Source organism: Drosophila yakuba, chromosome 2R (assembly GCF_016746365.2).
Source record: "Drosophila yakuba strain Tai18E2 chromosome 2R, Prin_Dyak_Tai18E2_2.1, whole genome shotgun sequence".
Taxonomy (NCBI): domain Eukaryota; kingdom Metazoa; phylum Arthropoda; class Insecta; order Diptera; family Drosophilidae; genus Drosophila; species Drosophila yakuba.
This window is the reverse complement of record NC_052528.2, coordinates 17,920,167-17,941,137: the sequence shown is the minus strand read 5'-3', so window position 1 is coordinate 17,941,137 and position 20,971 is coordinate 17,920,167. Positions and strand designations below refer to the sequence as shown.

The 20,971-nt window shown below is 44.6% G+C and overlaps 2 protein-coding genes across 4 annotated transcripts; both read left to right on the top strand.

Moving 5' to 3' along the window:
* Window positions 1–483: 483 nt before the first annotated feature.
* Window positions 484–1,672, top strand: LOC6531169. Its single transcript, XM_002091962.4, has 3 exons — window positions 484–565; window positions 928–1,260; window positions 1,323–1,672. The coding sequence occupies exons 1-3, from the start codon at window positions 518–520 to the stop codon at window positions 1,629–1,631; spliced, it is 690 nt and encodes a 229-aa protein (XP_002091998.1). The 5' UTR covers window positions 484–517; the 3' UTR covers window positions 1,632–1,672.
* Window positions 1,673–2,183: 511 nt separating this feature from the next.
* Window positions 2,184–4,641, top strand: LOC6531168 (bifunctional endo-1,4-beta-xylanase XylA). 3 transcript variants are annotated; one of them, XM_039372386.1, is made up of 4 exons: window positions 2,184–2,287; window positions 2,368–2,700; window positions 2,764–3,247; window positions 3,518–4,641. In XM_039372386.1, the coding sequence occupies exons 1-4, from the start codon at window positions 2,231–2,233 to the stop codon at window positions 4,540–4,542; spliced, it is 1,899 nt and encodes a 632-aa protein (XP_039228320.1). In that variant the 5' UTR covers window positions 2,184–2,230; the 3' UTR covers window positions 4,543–4,641. The 3 variants fall into 3 exon arrangements, with proteins under 3 accessions (XP_039228320.1, XP_039228318.1, XP_039228317.1); XM_039372384.1 differs by having other exon boundaries at window positions 2,764–3,637; window positions 3,908–4,641; XM_039372383.1 differs by having other exon boundaries at window positions 2,764–4,641.
* The last annotated feature ends 16,330 nt before the right edge of the window (window positions 4,642–20,971 follow it).

Below are 20,971 nucleotides of genomic sequence, written 5' to 3'. Positions count from 1 at the left end.
TCCGAGAACTCGATTGGCGCTGTTATAGTAGATTCCACTGATTTATGGCTATGTAATCGGTAGATTAAAATCCCTACTGAAGTAGCTCTTTAAGTCAATTTCCTAAATCACTGGCTCCCCAAATAGAAAGCGCTACCAGTTAGCCGAATAGCATGATTCAGCAAAGGTAAAATTAGGTCTTATATCATAAACGACAGAGATAACAACCCGACCAGACAGACATTCAGACCCCAGGGGGATGTGTCGGCTTATCAGACGACACGGTCTCCCTGATTGAAGTGTTATTTAACCTGCCAACCATTTATCTTAGCCCCTTTGGATATGAGTCTTAGCCCTGAAAAGAGCCAACTAAATGAAAATTGCTCATGTCTTCTTGCTAGAAGTTATCTAATCACATTGCATTGCCAATTAGTGGCTAATTTCGAAACCTGATGGCACTCTCAACTGGGATGCTGAACTATAAAAGGCGCAGCACTTCTTCAGATTCAACAGATTGAAAGTAATTGAAGTTATAAACATGCAGCTTTTTACACGAGTTATCCTGTTGGCCGTGACCGTCTTCGGCGTAAGTTATATTAACAATCTTTAGCTAAACTCCTATCGTCAACAAAGTTGTGTCCTTTCAAATTTGTCAGGGGAAGTACAAACAAACGCTATACCCAATAAGTTTGTTTATTGTTTTGGAGACTATCTAAACAACTTTTTTTAATTCAACGATTGAGTGAATCAAATCAATTTAACTGGCGTGTGTCAGCTGTTATCAAAAAAACTTAAAAGTTGATACTGAGAAATAATCAAACTTCGATTGCAGATATTTACCATTCATATTGTCAGATTTTAAGTGTAATATTTAAGAACTATGTATTTTATTTTACGCAGATAGGGGCTGTGCCAGAAAGAGATTTAAACATTATTTCTTGATCTCAGGTCAGTGCCGTGCCGCATTTGGCAGAGGACATTGGTCTGGAGCAGGTCCTGTTTCGCATGGTCCTGGGCGAGGCTGAGGGTCGAGGTCTGACTCCAGCTGCCCAGACCTGTGCCAACATCTACCTGAATACCACACAGAAGAACGGCGATAAGTTGGCCAATGCCACCAATGCTTGCGAGGAGGCAGCCAATCGCACCAACGTGGCCTACACCCAGACCAGCAACTCCACCATCAACCAGATCCGTCAGCAGCTGTTGACCCTGGAGCAGAACCTGCAACTGTGCCGCAACGAGACCGACTCCGCTGTTTTCCTCAACTGCACTGTGTCCACGGTGAGTGTGTTTACATTATACTCAAATGAATCAGCATGACTGATGCCCACTTTCGCCACCAGTTCGACAAGAACCTCCAGCTGCTGGACACCTCAAACTCCCAGGCCTACCGAGCTCAGTCCCAGTTCGTTTCCAATGCCACTCAGGTGAATGCCGAGAAGTCCAACTGCATCAGCTCCGCTGTCAGCGAGGCCAAGGTTCAGTCCATCCAGGCGGCCAATGACTTCAACTCGTGTCTGGACAAGATTGCCGCCCAGCGTGAGGTGCCCCAACAGATGGAGCAGCAGCAGGTGAAGCCCTCCCAGGCGCCCAAGGAGCAGGTGCCTCCGATGCCCCAGCTGATGTTTGAAGATCTGCCTTTGAGCAACTAAGTGCGGAGAGAAATAATCAATAAACTGCTTAACTTCACAGAGGTCACGCCTTGTAGAGATTGTTGGGGGTTTGCTCAGCAATTAGATCTGCATCTGTAAGTCAGATAACAAACAATGTAGAGAGCTTTAGTATTATCAATTAAGACTCATTAAGCTGGTTATTTATCGTATTACCTTACATTATCAGTTTGATTTGGTTTTTTCCTTGGAAGTGTCGCCGAAAAGTTTCCCTTGTTTTTAATGGCCTATCAGCCCATCAAGCCCTCTGAGAACATACATCGTCGGAGTTTCCCGAACCCCTAAAACGGTTACTCACCCCAATTGAAAGACTTTCTGTCACTTCACACCCAGTTCCGCATTTGTTGGGCTTTATCGTGATGATGGCACTTTGGCCACTCATTGTTATCATCAATTAGAATGCTTAAGACTTATCACCTGCCCGTCCGACCGTTTGCTGATTGCGCTGGGCCCCCGAACAATTATAGATAAATGCAATTTAAAAAGAGGAAGAATAAAAATAAAATATCAAAAATCAATTGTGCGGCGCTTTAAATTGGTCACCTGCCAGCGAAGCGAACTCAGAAACGAACTGAACCGCCATGATGGAGGTTCCCTGCAAAATTTTAGCAGTTTGTCTGCTGCTCGTCGGCGCTCAGGTGAGAATGCCAAACCCACTGAGAGGTGGAGGCGACACCCCCGGGTGTGGGCTTATATAATCCTCCTATGAATTCACCAGGCGTTCGCCGCCGTTGACGCAGCCAGGAGTTCCAAGGAGCTCACCTGGCAATCCCTGTTCTTCGATGCTGTGACTGGAAATCTGCAGCAGCCGATGGCCGATGAGCTCCTCGAATTCGAGGACTGCACTGCCCTTTACACTGTGGACAACATCGAGATCCTGCTGGTGGCTGGCTACAAGATTCGTCGCTGCGGCAACTTGGAGTCTAAGGATATTGAAAGATATTTGGAACGCCAGGATGCCGTCTACACGAAACGCAATTTCGAAAGGGAGTTGGTCAACTGTGCACTTCGCGAATCGCACCATGACAACCGGCAATGCTACGTGGATACCGTGAGTTTTTATCTTCGTTTTGTTTTTTCGTAGAACTGTGACTAAGAGTATTGTTCGGAACAGGTTCTGAATCTATTCAGCTCGGTGCGTCCTTACCGCTACGATCGTCGCCGCCGCAATGCCTGCATTTTCCGCGAAGTGGAAAAGGCAGTGATCAAGCTGAATGCAGCTTCCATCTCTCTGGCCAATTGCATCGCCCAGAGTCAGCCTCAACCACTGCCGCCACAGAACAGCACTTTGCCACCACCGCCTCAAAACACCACAGCCGGCGGACCAGGATGGAACACCACTGCGTTCCCCAACACCAACACCACTCCAAACTTCACCCTCACCACTGTCTCTCCGAACTGGAATACCACTGCCGACGGTCCATGGTGGGGCAATAACTCTACACAAGGTCCCTGGTGGGGAAACACCACCACTCAAGGTCCATGGTGGGGAAACACCACCACTCAAGGTCCATGGTGGGGAAACAACTCAACGGAAGGTCCATGGTGGGGAAATAACTCTACTCAAGGTCCATGGTGGGGAAACAACTCAACTGAAGGTCCATGGTGGGGAAACAACTCTACTCAAGGTCCATGGTGGGGAAACAACTCAACTGAAGGTCCCTGGTGGGGAAACAACTCAACTGAAGGTCCATGGTGGGGAAACAACTCTACTCAAGGTCCATGGTGGGGAAACAACTCAACTGAAGGTCCATGGTGGGGAAACAATTCAACTGAAGGTCCATGGTGGGGAAACAACTCTACTCAAGGTCCATGGTGGGGAAACAACTCGACGGATGGTCCATGGTGGGGAAACAACTCTACTCAAGGTCCCTGGTGGGGAAACAACTCTACTCAAGGTCCATGGTGGGGAAACAACTCAACTGAAGGTCCATGGTGGGGAAACAATTCAACTGAAGGTCCATGGTGGGAAAACAACTCTACTCAAGGTCCATGGTGGGGAAACAACTCAACTGAAGGTCCCTGGTGGGGAAACAACTCTACTCAAGGTCCATGGTGGGGAAACAACTCAACTGAAGGTCCCTGGTGGGGAAACAACTCGACGGAAGGTCCATGGTGGGGAAACAACTCAACCGAAGGTCCATGGTGGGGAAACAACTCAACTCAAGGTCCATGGTGGGGAAACAACTCAACTCAAGGTCCATGGTGGGGAAACAACTCTACCGAAGGTCCATGGTGGGGCAATAACTCTACTCAAGGTCCATGGTGGGGAAACAACTCAACTGAAGGTCCCTGGTGGGGAAACAACTCTACTCAAGGTCCATGGTGGGGAAACAACTCAACTGAAGGTCCCTGGTGGGGAAACAACTCGACGGAAGGTCCATGGTGGGGAAACAACTCAACCGAAGGTCCATGGTGGGGAAACAACTCAACTCAAGGTCCATGGTGGGGAAACAACTCTACCGAAGGTCCATGGTGGGGCAATAACTCTACTCAAGGTCCATGGTGGGGAAACAACTCTACCGAAGGTCCATGGTGGGGCAATAACTCTACTCAAGGTCCATGGTGGGGAAACAACTCAACCGAAGGTCCATGGTGGGGAAACAACTCTACTCAAGGTCCATGGTGGGGAAACAACTCAACTGAAGGTCCATGGTGGGGCAATAACTCCACTGCGGGACCCAACTGGAACAGCACCACCCTTGGCCCCAACTTCAACTCCACTCAAGGTCCATGGCTCGGCAACTCAACCCAGGGACCCCAGAACACTACCGAAGGACCTTGGTGGAACAACACCACCGCCAGTTGGAACACTACAACCGTTGACGACCGCTCCACCACCGAGGGCAATTGGTTCGACCACCTGATGAACGAGATTGGATCCCTCTTCTAGAATCAAAAAGCCAGGAAAAGCACACCTAAACTGTTAGGGGATATGGTCAGTGGCCTAAGCTTTAGGCCACCAAATAAATAAACTTATCAGCATTGAAAAGCTTTGCGATTATGCTCGATTGGTGGGCCAATCAATGCGGGCCGGGTTGATAAGTTGATAAGCCATGGCCTCCAATGGAAGACGGGAGCACCGCAAATTAAGCAGAGACCGCAGCCACCCACTGGGGTGCGGACTGATTAAGATTTATTAGCCAACTGGGGAGACCACGTGTCGCAGACGGCTGGGCAAAATGATGGATATCAGTGAGACGTCAGCAAAATATTGCCAATACTCCGGACGTGGCCTTGAGCATCCGCTTGGTGTGGATGGGTGACTCCACGAGAAACCCGCATGCATAACGAGCTCGGAAGCCCCATAATTAGTTAGGATCTAGCGATGGGGCTTTAGTAATGAGCTGTCTGCCTTTCTGAGTTGTGCTTCCCAGCTAAACCAATAAAATAATCATGGATTAAGTAAACGTTATTGGTGGAGCAGAAATCACAGAGGCACTCCTGCAAAAGGAGTCGAGCAGCCGGCCAAAGGTTGAATAATTGCACATGGCTGACATTTGCATAACCTCCTGTCTGGCAGCCTATAGACCGGTGGTGCAGAAGAGGTGGTGCGGTGGGGCTACGATGGTGGTGGTGCTACTGTGTGCTTCGGCCACACAAAGGGAAACTGACCTAAACAATGGAGGTATGCGCAAAACTTTTAACCTCAGCGCCAGTAGATAAATCAACCTGGATCATCACCCACAGCATTCGTTGTCAGCACACACCTTCATTGTGTGTCCTGCGAAGGGTAAATCCCCGACAGATTCAAATGCACTGCAACAAAAAGGGGGATAGTGCTAGCTTTAGTTCTAAATATATGTTGCATAGCTTTGGAAATAGCTTATTGGTTGCATCTTACTCGATTGCTCAATCAAATATTCCAGACATGCAGTGTTGATCTTAAGCTAAGCCAACACATTTTCTTGCGGTGCACTCTCTCACCATTTCATCGGTTTGCCGGAGCTGCCAGTAACATTTACGCCGCTGGAAGTGTGTGTGCTCAAACATTTTCCCACACTGACCTGGCCACTGCAGCTATAAATTGCAGCAGGACCTTTGCTCACCGCGTTTGTATGCGTGCGCTAGTGTTTGCCTGTGTGTGTGTGGGTCAATATTTTTTCATGTTAATTCAACTTGCATGGGTGCGGCACACGAGGCGAATGTGTGATGGTGATGAGGCAAGTTCTGGGATCCTGGCACTGGAATGTAAATCAAGGCGGATGCCCACTACCGAATCCGAATCTCACTTTGGATCGCAATTACGCTTTAGCTTTAACTTTTGGAGCCGCATCGCGAAAAGTTTTAATGGAAGTGCTTGGATTTAAGCGATCAATTAACATTAATTGCCGAATGCAGGGCGAAACTTCATAAAAATGTTGGCTGCCCTAGGTGATTAGATTAAAGACAAAGGATTGACCCTTTGAAAATCAAAAGTTTCGCACCGCCAGCAGCCCAAGCATAACACTTAATCCAACGATGAACGTTACGATGTTCTACGCTAAATTGCCAATTAAGATTTTTAACGATACTGCCCGTGAAGACTGTGAAGATGGCAAACTTGAAATTAGTAAGTCATTTAAGTGCGACCCGACAGGGCAAAAAAGAGAGAGCATCCTGTCACGGAATCCTTAAAGAGCTGCCGCCAAAAGGTGCGACTGGGCGTGGCTGTGAGGGCGGGTGGTGGTGATGGTGGGCGTGGCCATTGTGGGAGACACAGCAGCTGACAGGCTGACGTTTGGGTAACTAATAGGCCTTATTTGCATGTTAATTGCTCTTGACTAAGTCAACACCAACAGGAGCAGCAGTAGCAGGAGCAACAGCAGCCGCATCAGCGAGGGTAAACGATGGCATAAAAGTATTATAATAACAGTAGCGCCATTTCCCAAGCAACAAGAATAATGAGCGGGCAAAATGGCTAAGGAAAAACGCACCCAGCAACTCACGTTTTGCATTATTTTTAGCAGAGACGCCGAAAAGTAGACAACACCCGTCTAATGAACCCATTAAATTTACCAGGCCAATTAAATTATGCTGCCATTTTTTTGTTGTTGTTATTTTGTTTTGTTTTAGGCCACACCACACAACCAGCACATTGTAACCCGACATTGATATCTCTGTGCTGATAAATCACTGGCGTCACATTCCCCGAATGTTGGCCATAAATGTGTGTTGTACGTTTTGTAGCGCATGCAACATGCAGCGTTGCACACTCGTATTTCACAGACAGTCCGCAAACTATTTGCCTAATGACAACACATAAAGAAGCGTGCCACAAAATTTTCCAAAAACACAAATAAATAAATAGTTTTTCTTCATTTGCCGCTGCGTTTCCATTTATTTTAATTTCATTTCTAGAATCTGTATATTGCAGTTCGCTGTGGTGCGTGGTTTTGCGGGAACGAGTGGACGAAAATGGAGGAAAAACGGATATAACAATTTCTCTAACTAACGCCATCAGCAGATAAACTAACAACTGAAACTTTGGCATACATGCGAAATTATGCAAAACTTCTGGCAAAGCTAAGTCAAAGCCGTATATATTTTGCCAGAGGCGAAAATAAATATAATCAGCACAAATATTTGTCATTTTGGGACAAATACTTTTATATATTATGTAAGTGCTGAAGACAAATTTTTGCATAACCAGTTGATTAATATTTAAGCTGCAGTCAAATGTTGACTATAAAAATACAAAAAATATATAAATATATTTGTTATATATTTTCATTGATTTTGACCTAAAAACAGTAGTTAGTTTGTATACAAGTCAATCTCAATAAGCCAAATAAAAGCCCTAATGCTCTCGAATTTAATTACTCATTATGTTAATGCCGAGATCCTTAATATAATTATATAAATTTGACAACTGAATGGGAACGCATTTGATTACAACAAATCAGAAGCGGAAAACAAAACAAATTAATTGAGCTGAAAATGCTAACCATTTTGTTAAATCGATCAAAGTTAATTGAAGTCGGTTCGCGGCCCATTTGCATGTCATACATATTTAACAAACGGAAAAACACTCGGCATTACTGAGTGCAACGGCAGTGGAAATTAGCATAATATCCACACGCAACATGCAACACGCGGGCTCTAATCAAAGAATTACCCTTCGTGCTCCTCAGCAATTTGCGCATAGTTATGAAAATGTACAATTTACCGCGAACAGAGACAGACGAAAAAACAAGTTAACGAAACTCCAAATTGAAGCATACAATTTGAGCCCCAATTTGTGGCACATGCAACACCAACACAGCAATTGCCGGGCACTAAAGATTGTACGAGCAATCCCGCTATATCGACCTCAACACATCATATAAATAAAGCATTAATTCTCAATGAAACCGAGAACCCTTTGCCACGTGCCTGAAGAAAAAGGAACTGAAATCACATGCAATAAAAATTGTAATTTGTATAGTAAATATGTGAGCGAGGTGTGAAAGCCATAAAATCATGAAGATACTCGTATGCCACGTGCAACACCAGGTGACTGTTGTTGGTGGTGGCATACGGCCATTTGTGCAGTGAGTTACATACTTAGCGGAAGCTCAGGCTGCTAACTATGAAATAGACATAGTCAGGTTTATCCTTATCTTTTACCGCAGGCCATGCCCATAAATTCACAAGTGCGCCCATTAACGCTCGAGTCCTGGCCGAAGTCCTTAAAGCATAAAAGCCGCGTCCATAAATTTACCAGCCTAATACAATGTCGCCTCGGCCAGCGAGCATAATGGCCTAAGTAAGCGGTTAACACTTGCAGAATGAGGGAAAATTCCCGGAGAAAAGCCAAGGGAAAGCCCCAGACATTGGCTTTTACTCGACCTCAGCCGCAAACTGCGGAAGACTCCATTAAATTGTCAATTGTAAAGAGGCAGCCGTGAAATGAAATTGAAACGAAAAAGTATAAGAAAAAAACCTATACTATATATGTATATATAGTGGGTATATATATCTGCATATCAGGCTGCTACGTAATTGAACTCTACAATTGTTGAATTTACTGCAATTTTATGGTCTTCTGTGGACGCAAATTGTGCGCGCGCTGATTGAAATAAATTGAAGCTTAATGCCCGCGAATATTGAAAAAAAGTTTTCTCGATTTAATGGCCTTCTGATTGAATTACGTATACGCCGTGTGGGCCAGCAGCCGTCCGCATTTATCATAAAACTGGTTACCCCGGCCATAATTACGGCTATACAGCCGGCAGCTCCACATTCAATCAGTTGGAAAAGTGCACACCTAAACAATTGAACAATTGAACAATTGAGCAGCGGAGCCATTGAATGGCTATACAACTTCGTGTAAACAATTGTGCACATAAATTGGCGTGTTATGTTAGTTTTTGGGGGTAATCGCTTTTTGGTAATGCTTTGTTTTTCCCTATTTTACCCTGTTTTGGCACTTTTTCCCGCTACCATTTAGTTGCATGCCACACGAGAGACTGGCTATTTGAGAGCTGCCATGTGCATGCAGCTGAATGCATTTCCCGGCAAAGCGGAGTTATTTGGTTATTTTTTTCGGGCTGGCTCAGCGGAAACCATAATAGTCACATAATGATACAAATGCCACTAAAGAGGTCATTATGCGAGGCACGATTGAATTATGTTACATGGGCCAATAGAAGTCAATTCACCATGTATAATATGTGTACAAAGTCTAAAATACATGGATATAATATGAATAAGAACAAGTGGATTTCTAGGATATTTTGCATAAATATATGGTGCAATACAATAGTTGTGTCTATTATGTTTTTCAACAACTGCTTGTTGCAATCAAGAAGATGCAATGCCAACACATTTGAAAAAAGACACCAGTGAAAGGATAAATATTTATCTATACTTTCTTCATTTAGCACTCATCTTAATCTTGCATTACTTGTAGCATTTCGCAGCCTGCTCAACAATTTGTGGTGCTTTTTGTGGCAGCTGGAAAAGCGCATTGCCTGCCACGTTCGCCTTTTGTTTTTTCTTGCTTTAATTAAAAATGTGCTCGCCTGCTTTTGCTTCTGCTTTTGTGCTGCTGCTGCTGTTGCTGCTGTTGCTGCTGCTGCTGCTGCTACTGGTGCTCGTAAAGCGAATGGCAGGCGACTTCCGACTGGGATTAAAATCAATGTCCTGTTCTCTGTCGCTCTCTGACTTCGGCCCCAACCCCCAACACACCCACCCCCAGTCGACCTGTCAAGGCTGACGGGCTGAAGGACTGAAGGCCGTTGGCTGAGGTTGAGGCTGAGGCTGCTGCGAGGCTGCAACACTGAGAAGGAGACAATAAATTTCATATTGCCATAGGACATAAAAGGGCGTGTATAATATGCAAACACAATCAACGCGTCAGGACAGTTGCAGGCTGGCAGCGGGAGGGTTGGGGGGTGCTGGCGAAAGGGGGCGCCATGAAAGGATCGCCCACCCACGCCCCCGCCCCCTCACGCATTCACATAACAATTCAAGTGAAGCACACATACGCAAATAAATGTAAGCTAAACTTTGAAGTGCCAGGCAGGCACATATTGCATATGTAATAGTTGGAGTGTGCGTGTGTGTGTGGCTTGCGTAAGTGTGTGTGTGTGCATAAAGCAAAGCAATATAAAAGGAAATAAACCGGCGACAGCACTGCCAGCTTCAGAAACTAAACGAAAAAAAAAGAAAGGAAATATGGAAAAATGGATGGCGGAGAGCAGGGAAATATAAAAAGAAAGCCAAAGGAAGGAAAATATGAAGAGCAGAAAAGTTTTTTATGTGGAGACGTGCAGAAATTTTTAATTTGCGGTTTGCCGGAGCTGAATCCCGAAGCTGAAACTAAAGCGTGGAGCCATATAGCCACATAGCCACATAGCCATAGCAATAGCAATAGCTCTGCGGATGTCAGGCGAGCACGCCGCTTATTATGATTTACATATTTTCTATGCGGCTCCGGCAGAGGCCCAAAGTTTGCCAACAGTTGGACATCCCGAGGCTCAGACAGAGCACATTTTGTAATTAAAGTTCACGAGGGCAACATGGCATTCAGCATCTACATTCGATGGCAAACCCGACGGCCTTTGCCTTCCAGTCGCATTGTTGCTCGCTAGCCATTTTTATTGCATACACCCAGGCGCGCCAAGGAGCAGGCAGGATGAGTTCGGTTGGATGCCACCAGCCCAAGGACCCCAGCTGCAAACGAGTTAAGTGCGCTCTAAAATATGTACGCACACTGATAGAAAATATTTCCCAATATTCTGGACTTTAATAAGCCATTCTCCAAATGAAAACAGTTTAGTGATCATTTCTTTAATATTATTTAAATTCGTATAGTTAATTTCCAAAATACATTTTTACTAGTACTGATAATTGATTCTTCTCAGTGAATTTTGCAAATGCGTTGACGTGCATACTTCAGACGCAGCTGCAGGAGCGACTGCAGGAATACCGGGGAAACGTGGTGCAAAGGAGTCTGGGCCATAACGCACCCAACAATGCGAAGTCCGCTTCCTGATCTGTTACGTACTCCATTCACTCACCCTGCCCCTTATTTTTGCCCCGCGGTGTCTGTCATTTGCATATTTAAATTGCAGCCAAGCAGATTGTCATCAGCGCGTTTAAAACGTTGATAAATGTGTGCCATAATTTTACGTTGCACGCACTCACTCAAGCTCACACACACACGCATAGTAACACACACACACACTTGCAAGGAACAGCATTTTAAATGCTCAACACGGCGTATGAGTAACTTGCGGCTGCTGCAACGGCTGCCACTGGCGCACAAGCATCTTATGATTAATAAAGTTTTTCGATTTATTTCCGACACGCTCTCATCCGGCTCGCTTAGCAAAAGAGTTTAATCAGCTGACGGCGGTAAGGCAAAGATATGCGAGTGCTATAAAACGTGGCATATGCGAGATTAAATCAAGTGAGCAACAAAACGCTTCAAGCTTATCAAGAAAATTAATCGGTAATTCATGTTTATTTAACAATTATCTGCAATTAAACATGCTCAAGAATTGCATTTATTATTTGCCAGCCGTTCTGAATTTAATATGAGCACATGACGACTTCATAAGTTCAAATATATGTACGTACGCTTCCCATACATATATGTATGTATTTTCAATCGTCGTTTTCGCCATAACTTGGTCAAAAATGGCCGCACAGCTAAAATAAAGACGGTTTTGTGCTGCTAATAAACATAGCTAACTATGACAAAATTTTTGCATTTTCGATAAGGGGTCATCAAAATTTGCGAAATTTGGGCAAAAATTAGCATTTCAATGTATGTACATGGATCAATAGGGAATTTTGTTACGAATTCAACGAGGTATGACTTTCCAGTTTTTAACAAATTTTTTCATTTGTTATTTGTTATCGAAAAAAAACCGATTTTTTTTTTATCAAAAAATCGAAAAAAAAAAATTTGTAAAAAAATCGAATATTTTCAATCGATGACCGCACAGCTAAAATAAAGTCTGTTTTGTGCTGCTAATAAACAAAGCTAACTACGTCTATCCCTACTTTAGGGTATAACATGTTTTATTTCCACCTTTCTGTTAGTGCGTCTTCCGGGTATATCGACGTAAAATCGTCGGTCCCTTGAAAGTCGCTATAACCGTATTCTACTGTATATATATATAAATTTTCCTTACCATGCAACACATGCAGTTAAAATTCTGCCACTGACCACTTTTGCAACTCATTCATCTCCGTCTAATAGAGTCTCAATGTGTTTGGCTTGGTCAGGTGAGTGTAGTTTGTGCCTGGCCACTGCCGGGAACTACCGAGCACACTAAGTTATGGTTTATTGTCCTCCCAGCTCGAAGGAGCCACAACTTCGCAGAGCTCGCCGAGAGCAAACAGCGCTGGAGCCTCGGCAAACAGGACCAATCCACCGGCACTCCGTGCTCGTGGAGCTGGGGGAGCAAACATGGGAGCCAGTGCAGCATGAGTAGCAATTGGCAAACACACATCCACAAACACGCCCATGAAACTCATACGCCCCCCTTCTGGACGCAGCCCATGCTCCATGCCCCACGCCCTGCTACATGCCACATGCCGCTGCCCCTGCCCCTGTTCCATGCCCCATTCCCCTGCTCCATCATTCACAATTTGTTTCAATTTTAAATGCGTCGTCGTTGAAACCACCCAGTTAACCACCCAACGCCCACAGAAAAGGGCGGGGCTGGTGGCCGACGTACGTGTAGTTTTGGCGGGCACTGTGGTGGTGGGTGCCCTTGGCTGGTTGTGCATTTCAGTTTCAGTTTGAGTTTCATTTTGAGCGCGCTCTCAAAAATTATCACAGAGAATGTTTCAGCGCCGCTGTCGAGTGCGAAAAGGTTGGCCCCGCACTTAAGCAATGTCAACAGCAGCGCAGGCTTCACTGTACAAAAAGTATCTAAAATATTAAGCAGGAATGACAGCGTAGCGAATGAAAAAATGGGGCAGAAATATATTATATTAAAGGCGTTTGTTAGTTATTAATTTAATACTTTTAACACCTTTTTCCCATTTTACATATATGTAAATACTTGTATTTTGGTAAAACCTATGATTCTAAGTATTTAAATATAGAAATACTGTTAAAGAGAGAAATGCTCCAAGAGAAATGGGTATTCCTAGTAAAAGACCCTCTCTTGTGACGTTGTACTTCCTAATAGCCCGGCAAAATGAGGAAGAACATTTTTAAATTTCCATTTGATGTGGCTTTGCCTCAGTGTTTTTCCCCCCCTCCACCCCGCTCAGCACTTTTCCACTTTTCCCCCCACCGTTGCGACTGCCAGCGGAAGGAAGCAAGAAATAGCTGGAGCAGAAGCTGCCGTCGCGCTGAGACGATTCGTTGTCGCCCGGCATAAGCGTATTTGCTGAAAACGTAACGCTTGTTAGGACAGATAAGAGCGCACAGGATATATCCACTCGAGGCGGCCGCACAGGACACGGACAGGAGTGCTGGGGATGGCGGCCCAGAGTAACCGGAATACAGGACCCAGTGTCGCAGTGGCAGTAGGAGCAGCAGTAGCAGTGGCAGGATTCGAGTGGGAGTGCTGCGGCCATGATAAATGACATGTTTCATTTGACATTTTAACAAAGTGTTGAATTTTTGCTGCTTACTGCCAGCTCGTTGGCGAAACATGAAAAAGTGATGTGAGTGGGGGAGCAGGGTTGAGGGATGGGGAGGGGGATCTTGGCACGTTTTTCCAACGTACTTGTTTTCCCTGCTTGGCATTACGTTTTTCCCTGCCAGTTCCGCGCGAATTGTTTGGAAGTGTTAAATAAACCCAACCGCCAAGAAGCCACCGCCCACAAAAATATACACAGCAAAGATATGTGCATATGTACATATGATATGTACATACATACGAGCACTGTACATATGTACCCCATGGCAACAGTATAATTTTTCAATCATGCTCAAGTGCTCTGGGTGGAACTGAGAACTCAGCTCGAACAGTGCGTCCTGTAAGTACTTTTCCCCTCGAAGTTCTCATTGATCTGGCAAGCGTCAAACAATTTGGAAAACAATTCTTTTTACAGCCAGCGGATTGCGAATGACATATGCGATTGCTTTGGTTAAATTTTAATCGAATGGGTTGTGTTTTCACGTCCTCTGGAAAACGAGCGATTTTCCGTGTCTTTGTGGCTTCGGAAGTTAATGGTTTTTTGTATTTAACAGTTAAGAGTAGAAAGTAAATTATTCATGGCACCTTAAGTGAAGTTCCGTTGTGAATCAATCTAAAAAAATTTATCATTTTCTGGCAGCGGTTTAATTGCCATAAAATAGTCAACAAAAAACCATGAAAGGCTGAGCGAAAAGGTTTGAAGTACTGCGCCAAATGAAATTCCCACAGTTCCACATTTCGTGTGTCCTGTTGCGTTTTTTATCGGCAAAGTTGCAAAAAAAAAAAACATGCTGCAAATCCTGCTGTGAAAAACTGCCACCCAACACCTTTTCCGATGGGGGGTGGCCCATTTAATGCACTTCAAATTGACAAGTAAAACCGCAAACATTTGCTGACCCGCAAAAAGGGGAAAACGACTAAAAGGAAAATGCGCGGCAATGTGAAAAACGATCGTACCAATAAACCAGAAAAAAGAAGTGCTCATAAAGGGAACTGAAAATAACACATATACTATACATATATCGCATAAAGAGGAGTCGCTACAGTTAAACTGTGCCAATACACACACACACGTGCATTTGCATATAAATGTGTGGCGTGGCATGCAGCAAAAGCACCCAAAGAGACGCCCCAAACAAAGGGCACAAAGTATTTTTAAAATGGCCAAACAAAAAAGTGCAAACATTTCAGCGCACGGGGCACAAACTGAAGTGAATGGCGGCGCAACAGCGAAACAGCGAAGTTGAAATGCTGAAATGCTGCCAACTCACTAAAATGCTGAATGATGGGTATAAAAAAATGAAAAATAGGGCGGTCACGCACGCACAAGGGCGTGGCAGTCTGCGCCAGTGTCTGAAACAAAGCCAAGCCATAAAAATAAATATAAATTTAACAATTTTTCTTCTGCCCAAACCATTTATGTGTGTCCGTCTGTTGGCAGCGCATCGTGCACAGGAAAAAAAAAATATTAATATAAAGTGAATTTAGATTTATGGAATTTATGGAATCATAAGCATGGACTTCTAATGAAAATATATAAATATATTTAATTAGGCTTAGAAGTGTGTTCATTAAAAATGAACTCTAGACATTTAAGGAGAGTATCTTGATGATGTAGTGTTCCAAACTTTTTGTGCAGTGCAGCTGCTGACACTAGCCAACTGTCCGCAGCAGGGACACTTTGTTTTTGCTGTCTTTGGTTATTTTCGGGTGTGTGGAGAGTGTGTGTGTTGTGTGGGCGGTAGGGTGTTTGAGGTCAGAGCACAGCGCTCACCTGGACGCCTTTTTAGCGGTTGACAATGGTCCGTCGCGTCGGCCTGCGTTTTTATGAATTATTTCGTAATAAATTTTCGAAAAGTGTTTTTTCGCTCATGCAGCGGGGGGTGTCACACATACACACACACACAGAGACAGAGAGACAACCACACACACACTATAACAAAAGTTAACGCCCCATTGAGTGCGTTGAAAGTTTTTGTCGGAGGTGGGCGTGGTGTGTGTGTGTGTGCCTGAACTGCGGTTTTTTTGTACGCACAAGAGAAAAGAAATCCAGCCGGGGCTGCAAAACACAAATATTTAAATTTAATTAACTTTATTTACCCGAGAGCTGCGGCAGGCCGAGCTATTAAATTACAGCTGGCTGGTTTACAAAATGGTGGAATGGTAGAAAAAGTGTGTGTGTGGAGGGTGGGAAGTGTGTTTATCCAGCAACTTTGCGTCAATCAAATCGAAGGCATCGTAAAAATGGATAGAAGACTAAATCTCTGGCAACCACTTCCGGCGGAAGTGCGATTTTAGTTCCCTTACCACCACATTTTACGATCTGCAGCTGCTAATTTAGCGCAGTTGGGTCGCTTGGCCGAATTAGCATTAAAATAAAAATGCGAACTCTGTTAAACAAATAGGCCCAAAGGGATCCGGCCATGGATAAGTTATCCCTTTTGTCATAAATGTGCGTTTCGTAGACTTTTCCAAATTGTAATACATCCGCTCAAATACAAACACAAACGCACATACAAGAATAAAGGAAAAACGGAAAAGCGAGCCGCATATGCGGGGCATTTGTTTAACTGAAAACTGTAGCCGGAACGGAAACGGAAATATATGCTGTCAGCATTTTATTTGTTTGTGAGTGCGTGATTTTTATGCTTCTCTGGCCAGGGCAAACAGGCCTCTGGGCCCCGTTGGCTAAAAGGGCTGCAAAATAATAAAAGAAAACGGCCAAGGCACGAACGGCAAGCGACTTAGCAAAATGCGGTGGGTCTCCGTCTCCCTGGACTAAAAAGAGGGCTAGGGCGACAGGGGGGTAAGGGTGGCCAAGGGGGAGGTACTACCATACTGCCATACAATAGCCATGGCCTAAAGCATCACTTTGTTAGCCGCCATTTGTGGAAATTGTTTATGCGAGTAGTTTTGCTGCTGTTGGCGCCCAATGAGCAAAAGTCCTGGGCCCTGCCAATCTAAAGTACACGGAAAGAAAAGCTTTAGTTAATATTAAAATTCATATAGAGAGAGTTTAAGTAGAGCTACCGTTTTCGTTCACAATTTGGGTGCATACTTTTAGACTCTTAATAGAGCAGCATTTATACGTAGGCAACATACTTTGAAATACTTTGGCTCATATACCCCCATTTCCCCAGTGTCTCCAAGGCCGTTCCCCTTTACAGTGTCCCACCGCCAGCTGCTGAATTTTCAAGCATGGCAATCAGCAATGCAAATGCGCCTGCAATAGATCCATCCCCGCAATTAAAGTAACACCCCGACATTCGAGCTGGTGCAAAAGCTAATAAATGCTCATACGCCCTGTGGACCGGCCTAAAGTTTTTGCCTCGCAGCGGAGGCCCATTGTCGTGGGCCGTGTTGCATCCACATAAATAACTGCTACTTGGCCTGTGCCTGGTGTGTGTAGACAGCAGATAATGGTCAAGTTGCTGGCACAGAGCAGTGGTAGAAATATTGTTTCCGGTTTTTGTTTTCATAAATTACACCGCATAAATTGCGCATTCAATCGTGTGTGTAAAAAGGCCAAGAATAAGAGGGTCTTTGGCTTTACGATGTTTTTATTTACTTGGGCCAGCGTCGTTTGGAGGGGCCATGTTTGCTTTCATGTTTAACCCGCATCTACAATTCAATTGATTTTCAGTTTCTCTTGCTTTCACTTGCTTTTAGCCCCACCAAACAGACCAGCGGCAGTCATTTGTAGAGTGGCTCCGGCCGAGGTGTTTGGCCAATAAATTGCGCCGAGAGTGTGTGTGCGCCTTTTGTTATTGTTGCTAAATATGCGGCAGGTGGCAAAGTTTAATAATGAAACACATAAATTGCCAAAGGTTAGCACCTCGCCGAGAGCTTCTAGCCCACTCGATTCAACTGGCAGTTTTTATCCGTTGGCCGCCAGTCGGTAAATAACTTCAGGTGCTGGCTTGTGTGTTGATGTTGGCCCAAGTAAATTAGCAGCTAGTTTATTATGGAGCGCTTGACCCTTTCCCAAAAGTTCCCAAAACTTCCAGCAGTCCAATTAAAATACTTTGTCCCCATGGTTGACTCATTCGAGTGGTCATCTGTGAATGGTTCACTGGGCGCTGGGTCAATGGCAAATGCCCATCTAATCTGCATTTCTCGACAAACATCCACCATGCATTTATTCATTTATGTTGTGGCAAACAAACAAAGAAAGTCCAAACGAATTATAAACACATTTTTGGCTTCAAATCCAGTCTAGACGGTATAAATCAAGATGCGCCCAGAGGGACAGTTCGGAATGAATACATTACACGACACTAAGATGGATTTACGCACAATCAATCAAACACTCACAAATACTTACTTGGTCATAAGAGCTCTAGTGTGTCCGGGTGAGCTATTCACATATTCAAATATTCATGCACCATTGGCCAGTTCTTTCATCCCTAATAAGCCCGTAAGTCAAGCGATTGCCAATTCAAGTGCCATTCAGTCGCAATTATGGGTGCCCTTCAATGTGTGCACATCCGTAATATCGAGAGTCCCATTACAGTTGCCAATGCAGCGTTCAATTTTGATGGTTTCGCTTTCACACTCAATGCGAATCCCCACTTTCATCCGTTTATGCATGTCCTGCCGTTGTGGTTGGCAGCTGCAAGGATAATACTTCCGCTCGATGTATTTGCATATCCATGCCCACACATGTGCATTATTTGTTAATCAGCTTGTTTGCTTTAATGCTCTCGATGCTTTCACATTTGCTTAGGTGCAGCCAGCCATTGTTTGCTCTTTGCACAACTTATCTGCGGTTTTATGGAGTCCATTAAATCCCGAACGATGACCAGCAGTTGCACCTGCTGCGAATGCCACTTAAGCCAAAGTAAATGGAAGCGTTAGGGTGGAGCAAATGATTTCTGTTTAAGTCCAATTATAATATGATATTCAATTCCAGACCACATACGTATTTGAAATGGCTTAAATGACAGGTTTTTATAACACATGGCAAGTACGCCACAAGGCAAATATCATAAACGCTAACAAGATAGTTATTATATTAATTACACACATTATAATATAATGAATCCTTTCCCATTGGTAAACATATTTGTATAATATGGGCTATACCTTCAGTTCTGAACCTATTAGCATTGCTTGACCTCCTTGGCTCCTACATATTATCTACTTATATAAACTTGGCAGATATTTATGATCCTTTATTTATCACACTCAAAGGGAAACTTATGGCCAGAGAAATAGGCTTATTTAGGAGTACATTTTGTGGTCGAGTTGCTGCCAGGCCTGGTTTCTAGTATAAGCCTGGTTCCTTGACATTTATTGCTTTATCACTTGGAAATTCTGGCTCTCACTAATGTACGGCCATGTTGTCATTGGTTCTGGCCATATTTTTGGTATGTTGGCCCACGATATGGCTGCGTTAATAGGATAACAAATGTCGATTGTTGTTGATCGCGGTAATTTGTTTTGATTTCTGTGCGCGAGTCAAAGTTTCACCAAATCGAACTGCCAATGTCCCGCAAACACTCGTTATAATAATGGCTATATTTGCTTAAAGTAACTAACAAAAGACCGTTAGCATGTGTGCTCCCTCGACTTAGCCGCAAATCCGCTTGTTGTCATGCCATTTGCCGTTTTATCGACATCCGTAATGAAACAAACATAATAAATGGCACTGGGGTATGTACATACATACACTCACTTTGAGTTCGTTGGGGGAATTTGCAGAAGTACGTACGCTACTAAGTAATACGCCAATGCATTAACGAATTAACGAGATTTATCCAACATTTGCGAGCCCAGACGATGGAACAGATGATGTCGAATCCTCCATGGTCGATGATGAAATCGGATGCCACATGCTCCGAGCGGCTGGTAAGTTTAGTAATTACATGTCAGGTGCCTGCCAGCCGAGCTGGCTGGAGCAAACCCACTCTCGAAATTAATTTCCTTGGCCCACTAAAATCTAAACGATAATGCGAACAATTCGATAAGCTTGGTTGGGCGTCGCTTGGGCGTGGCAAATCCGATTTTAAGCCGGGAATCCCCATTTCAAGTGCGATGCCATGATTAAACCCACACCCCTCAACCAACCCGCGGTCGCTCTCAATGTGTGTATTTAACCCGAGTGTAACGGAATTAAGCACACCCACTTGCATGACGCCAAACCTGGCGAATTGTAGGCCACCACCACCCACTTCTAGCCCCCTCATTTAAGCCCCTGAAGCAACAGGAAAAGCAGCTCCACTTGGAGAAAATATGCGGGTTCTTTGGCTCGACTCTATCAATTGTACGACATGTAGAATGTGAAGCAGTTTACATATGCGGATAATGGTTATAAGTACAAACTGGCTTGGTAAGTTTATTCAGAACATTTTTCTATAGCGCCAACTGCAGCTGTTTTGTATTTAGACAAGCCAATTTCCTTGCAGTGCACATGTTCCGGTCGTATTTCCTTGGCCGTCGGAACAGGCGAAAGCTGCAGACAGACCGCCGAGGGTGCTCAATGAAAATGGCCTTGGTTTTGGGTTCGCAAACGCACACACACGCACACTCGCACACACTCGCACACACTCGCACACACTCGCAAACACACGCACGCACACGCAAACCGAATGGCTCTTCGATTTGGCCAACTGGCCGCGTTTAACTGGCTAAATAGCGTGGCAGCAGCAGGTGAAAAGTGGGTGGCTGGATGTTTCGGCAAATTAAATGCCTCAGCGACAAGACCATCACTGCGGAGCATGGCTTTGCATATGACGGTGCACAGTGGTTCAAAGGTCAGCGATGCGCTGCGGACGTGGCACAACGTTGCGTATACGCGATGTGCTATGTGAGTGTGGCCGAGGGCAATTGCACTACCGTCCGTCCGTTTGTCTTACTGCTTGCACATGTTGAAATGCGTTAAATTTATGGTTTGATCGGGCACTCCGGCATTGCCAATATGCCATTGCCAAGCTGCCAGCTAGCCGCAATATTTATGGCCCAGACGTGAGCACATGTGCCAAATCTCTGGCACCAGCTGAATGATGAGACCGTATCAGAATTATGACTTAGTGGGAGCGGGAGCCCTCTCAAGGAAATTCCTCTCAGACGCTGAGCTCATTCACCTTTGTGAAAGTCATGAAAGTCATGCAAGTGCAGCTGCAACTGCAACTGCATCGGCAATTACTGCAGCTCACGTAAAAATCACGTAAGTTTAAATTCACTTTAACATCATTAAGACAAAGTGCGCACATTGCTGCGGTTCTTTTTTTTTTTTTTGCCAAGCGA

Bases quoted from the DNA above. Each gene is read 5' to 3' on its own strand.
- LOC6531169 (XM_002091962.4), top strand. From the start codon at position 518: ATGCAGCTTTTTACACGAGTTATCCTGTTGGCCGTGACCGTCTTCGGC. The intron at 566-927 runs GTAAGTTATATT...TCTTGATCTCAG, and splicing joins TGGCCGTGACCGTCTTCGGC to GTCAGTGCCGTGCCGCATTT. The intron at 1,261-1,322 runs GTGAGTGTGTTT...TTTCGCCACCAG, and splicing joins TCAACTGCACTGTGTCCACG to TTCGACAAGAACCTCCAGCT.
- LOC6531168 (XM_039372383.1), top strand. From the start codon at position 2,231: ATGATGGAGGTTCCCTGCAAAATTTTAGCAGTTTGTCTGCTGCTCGTC. The intron at 2,288-2,367 runs GTGAGAATGCCA...TGAATTCACCAG, and splicing joins TGCTGCTCGTCGGCGCTCAG to GCGTTCGCCGCCGTTGACGC. The intron at 2,701-2,763 runs GTGAGTTTTTAT...TGTTCGGAACAG, and splicing joins GGCAATGCTACGTGGATACC to GTTCTGAATCTATTCAGCTC.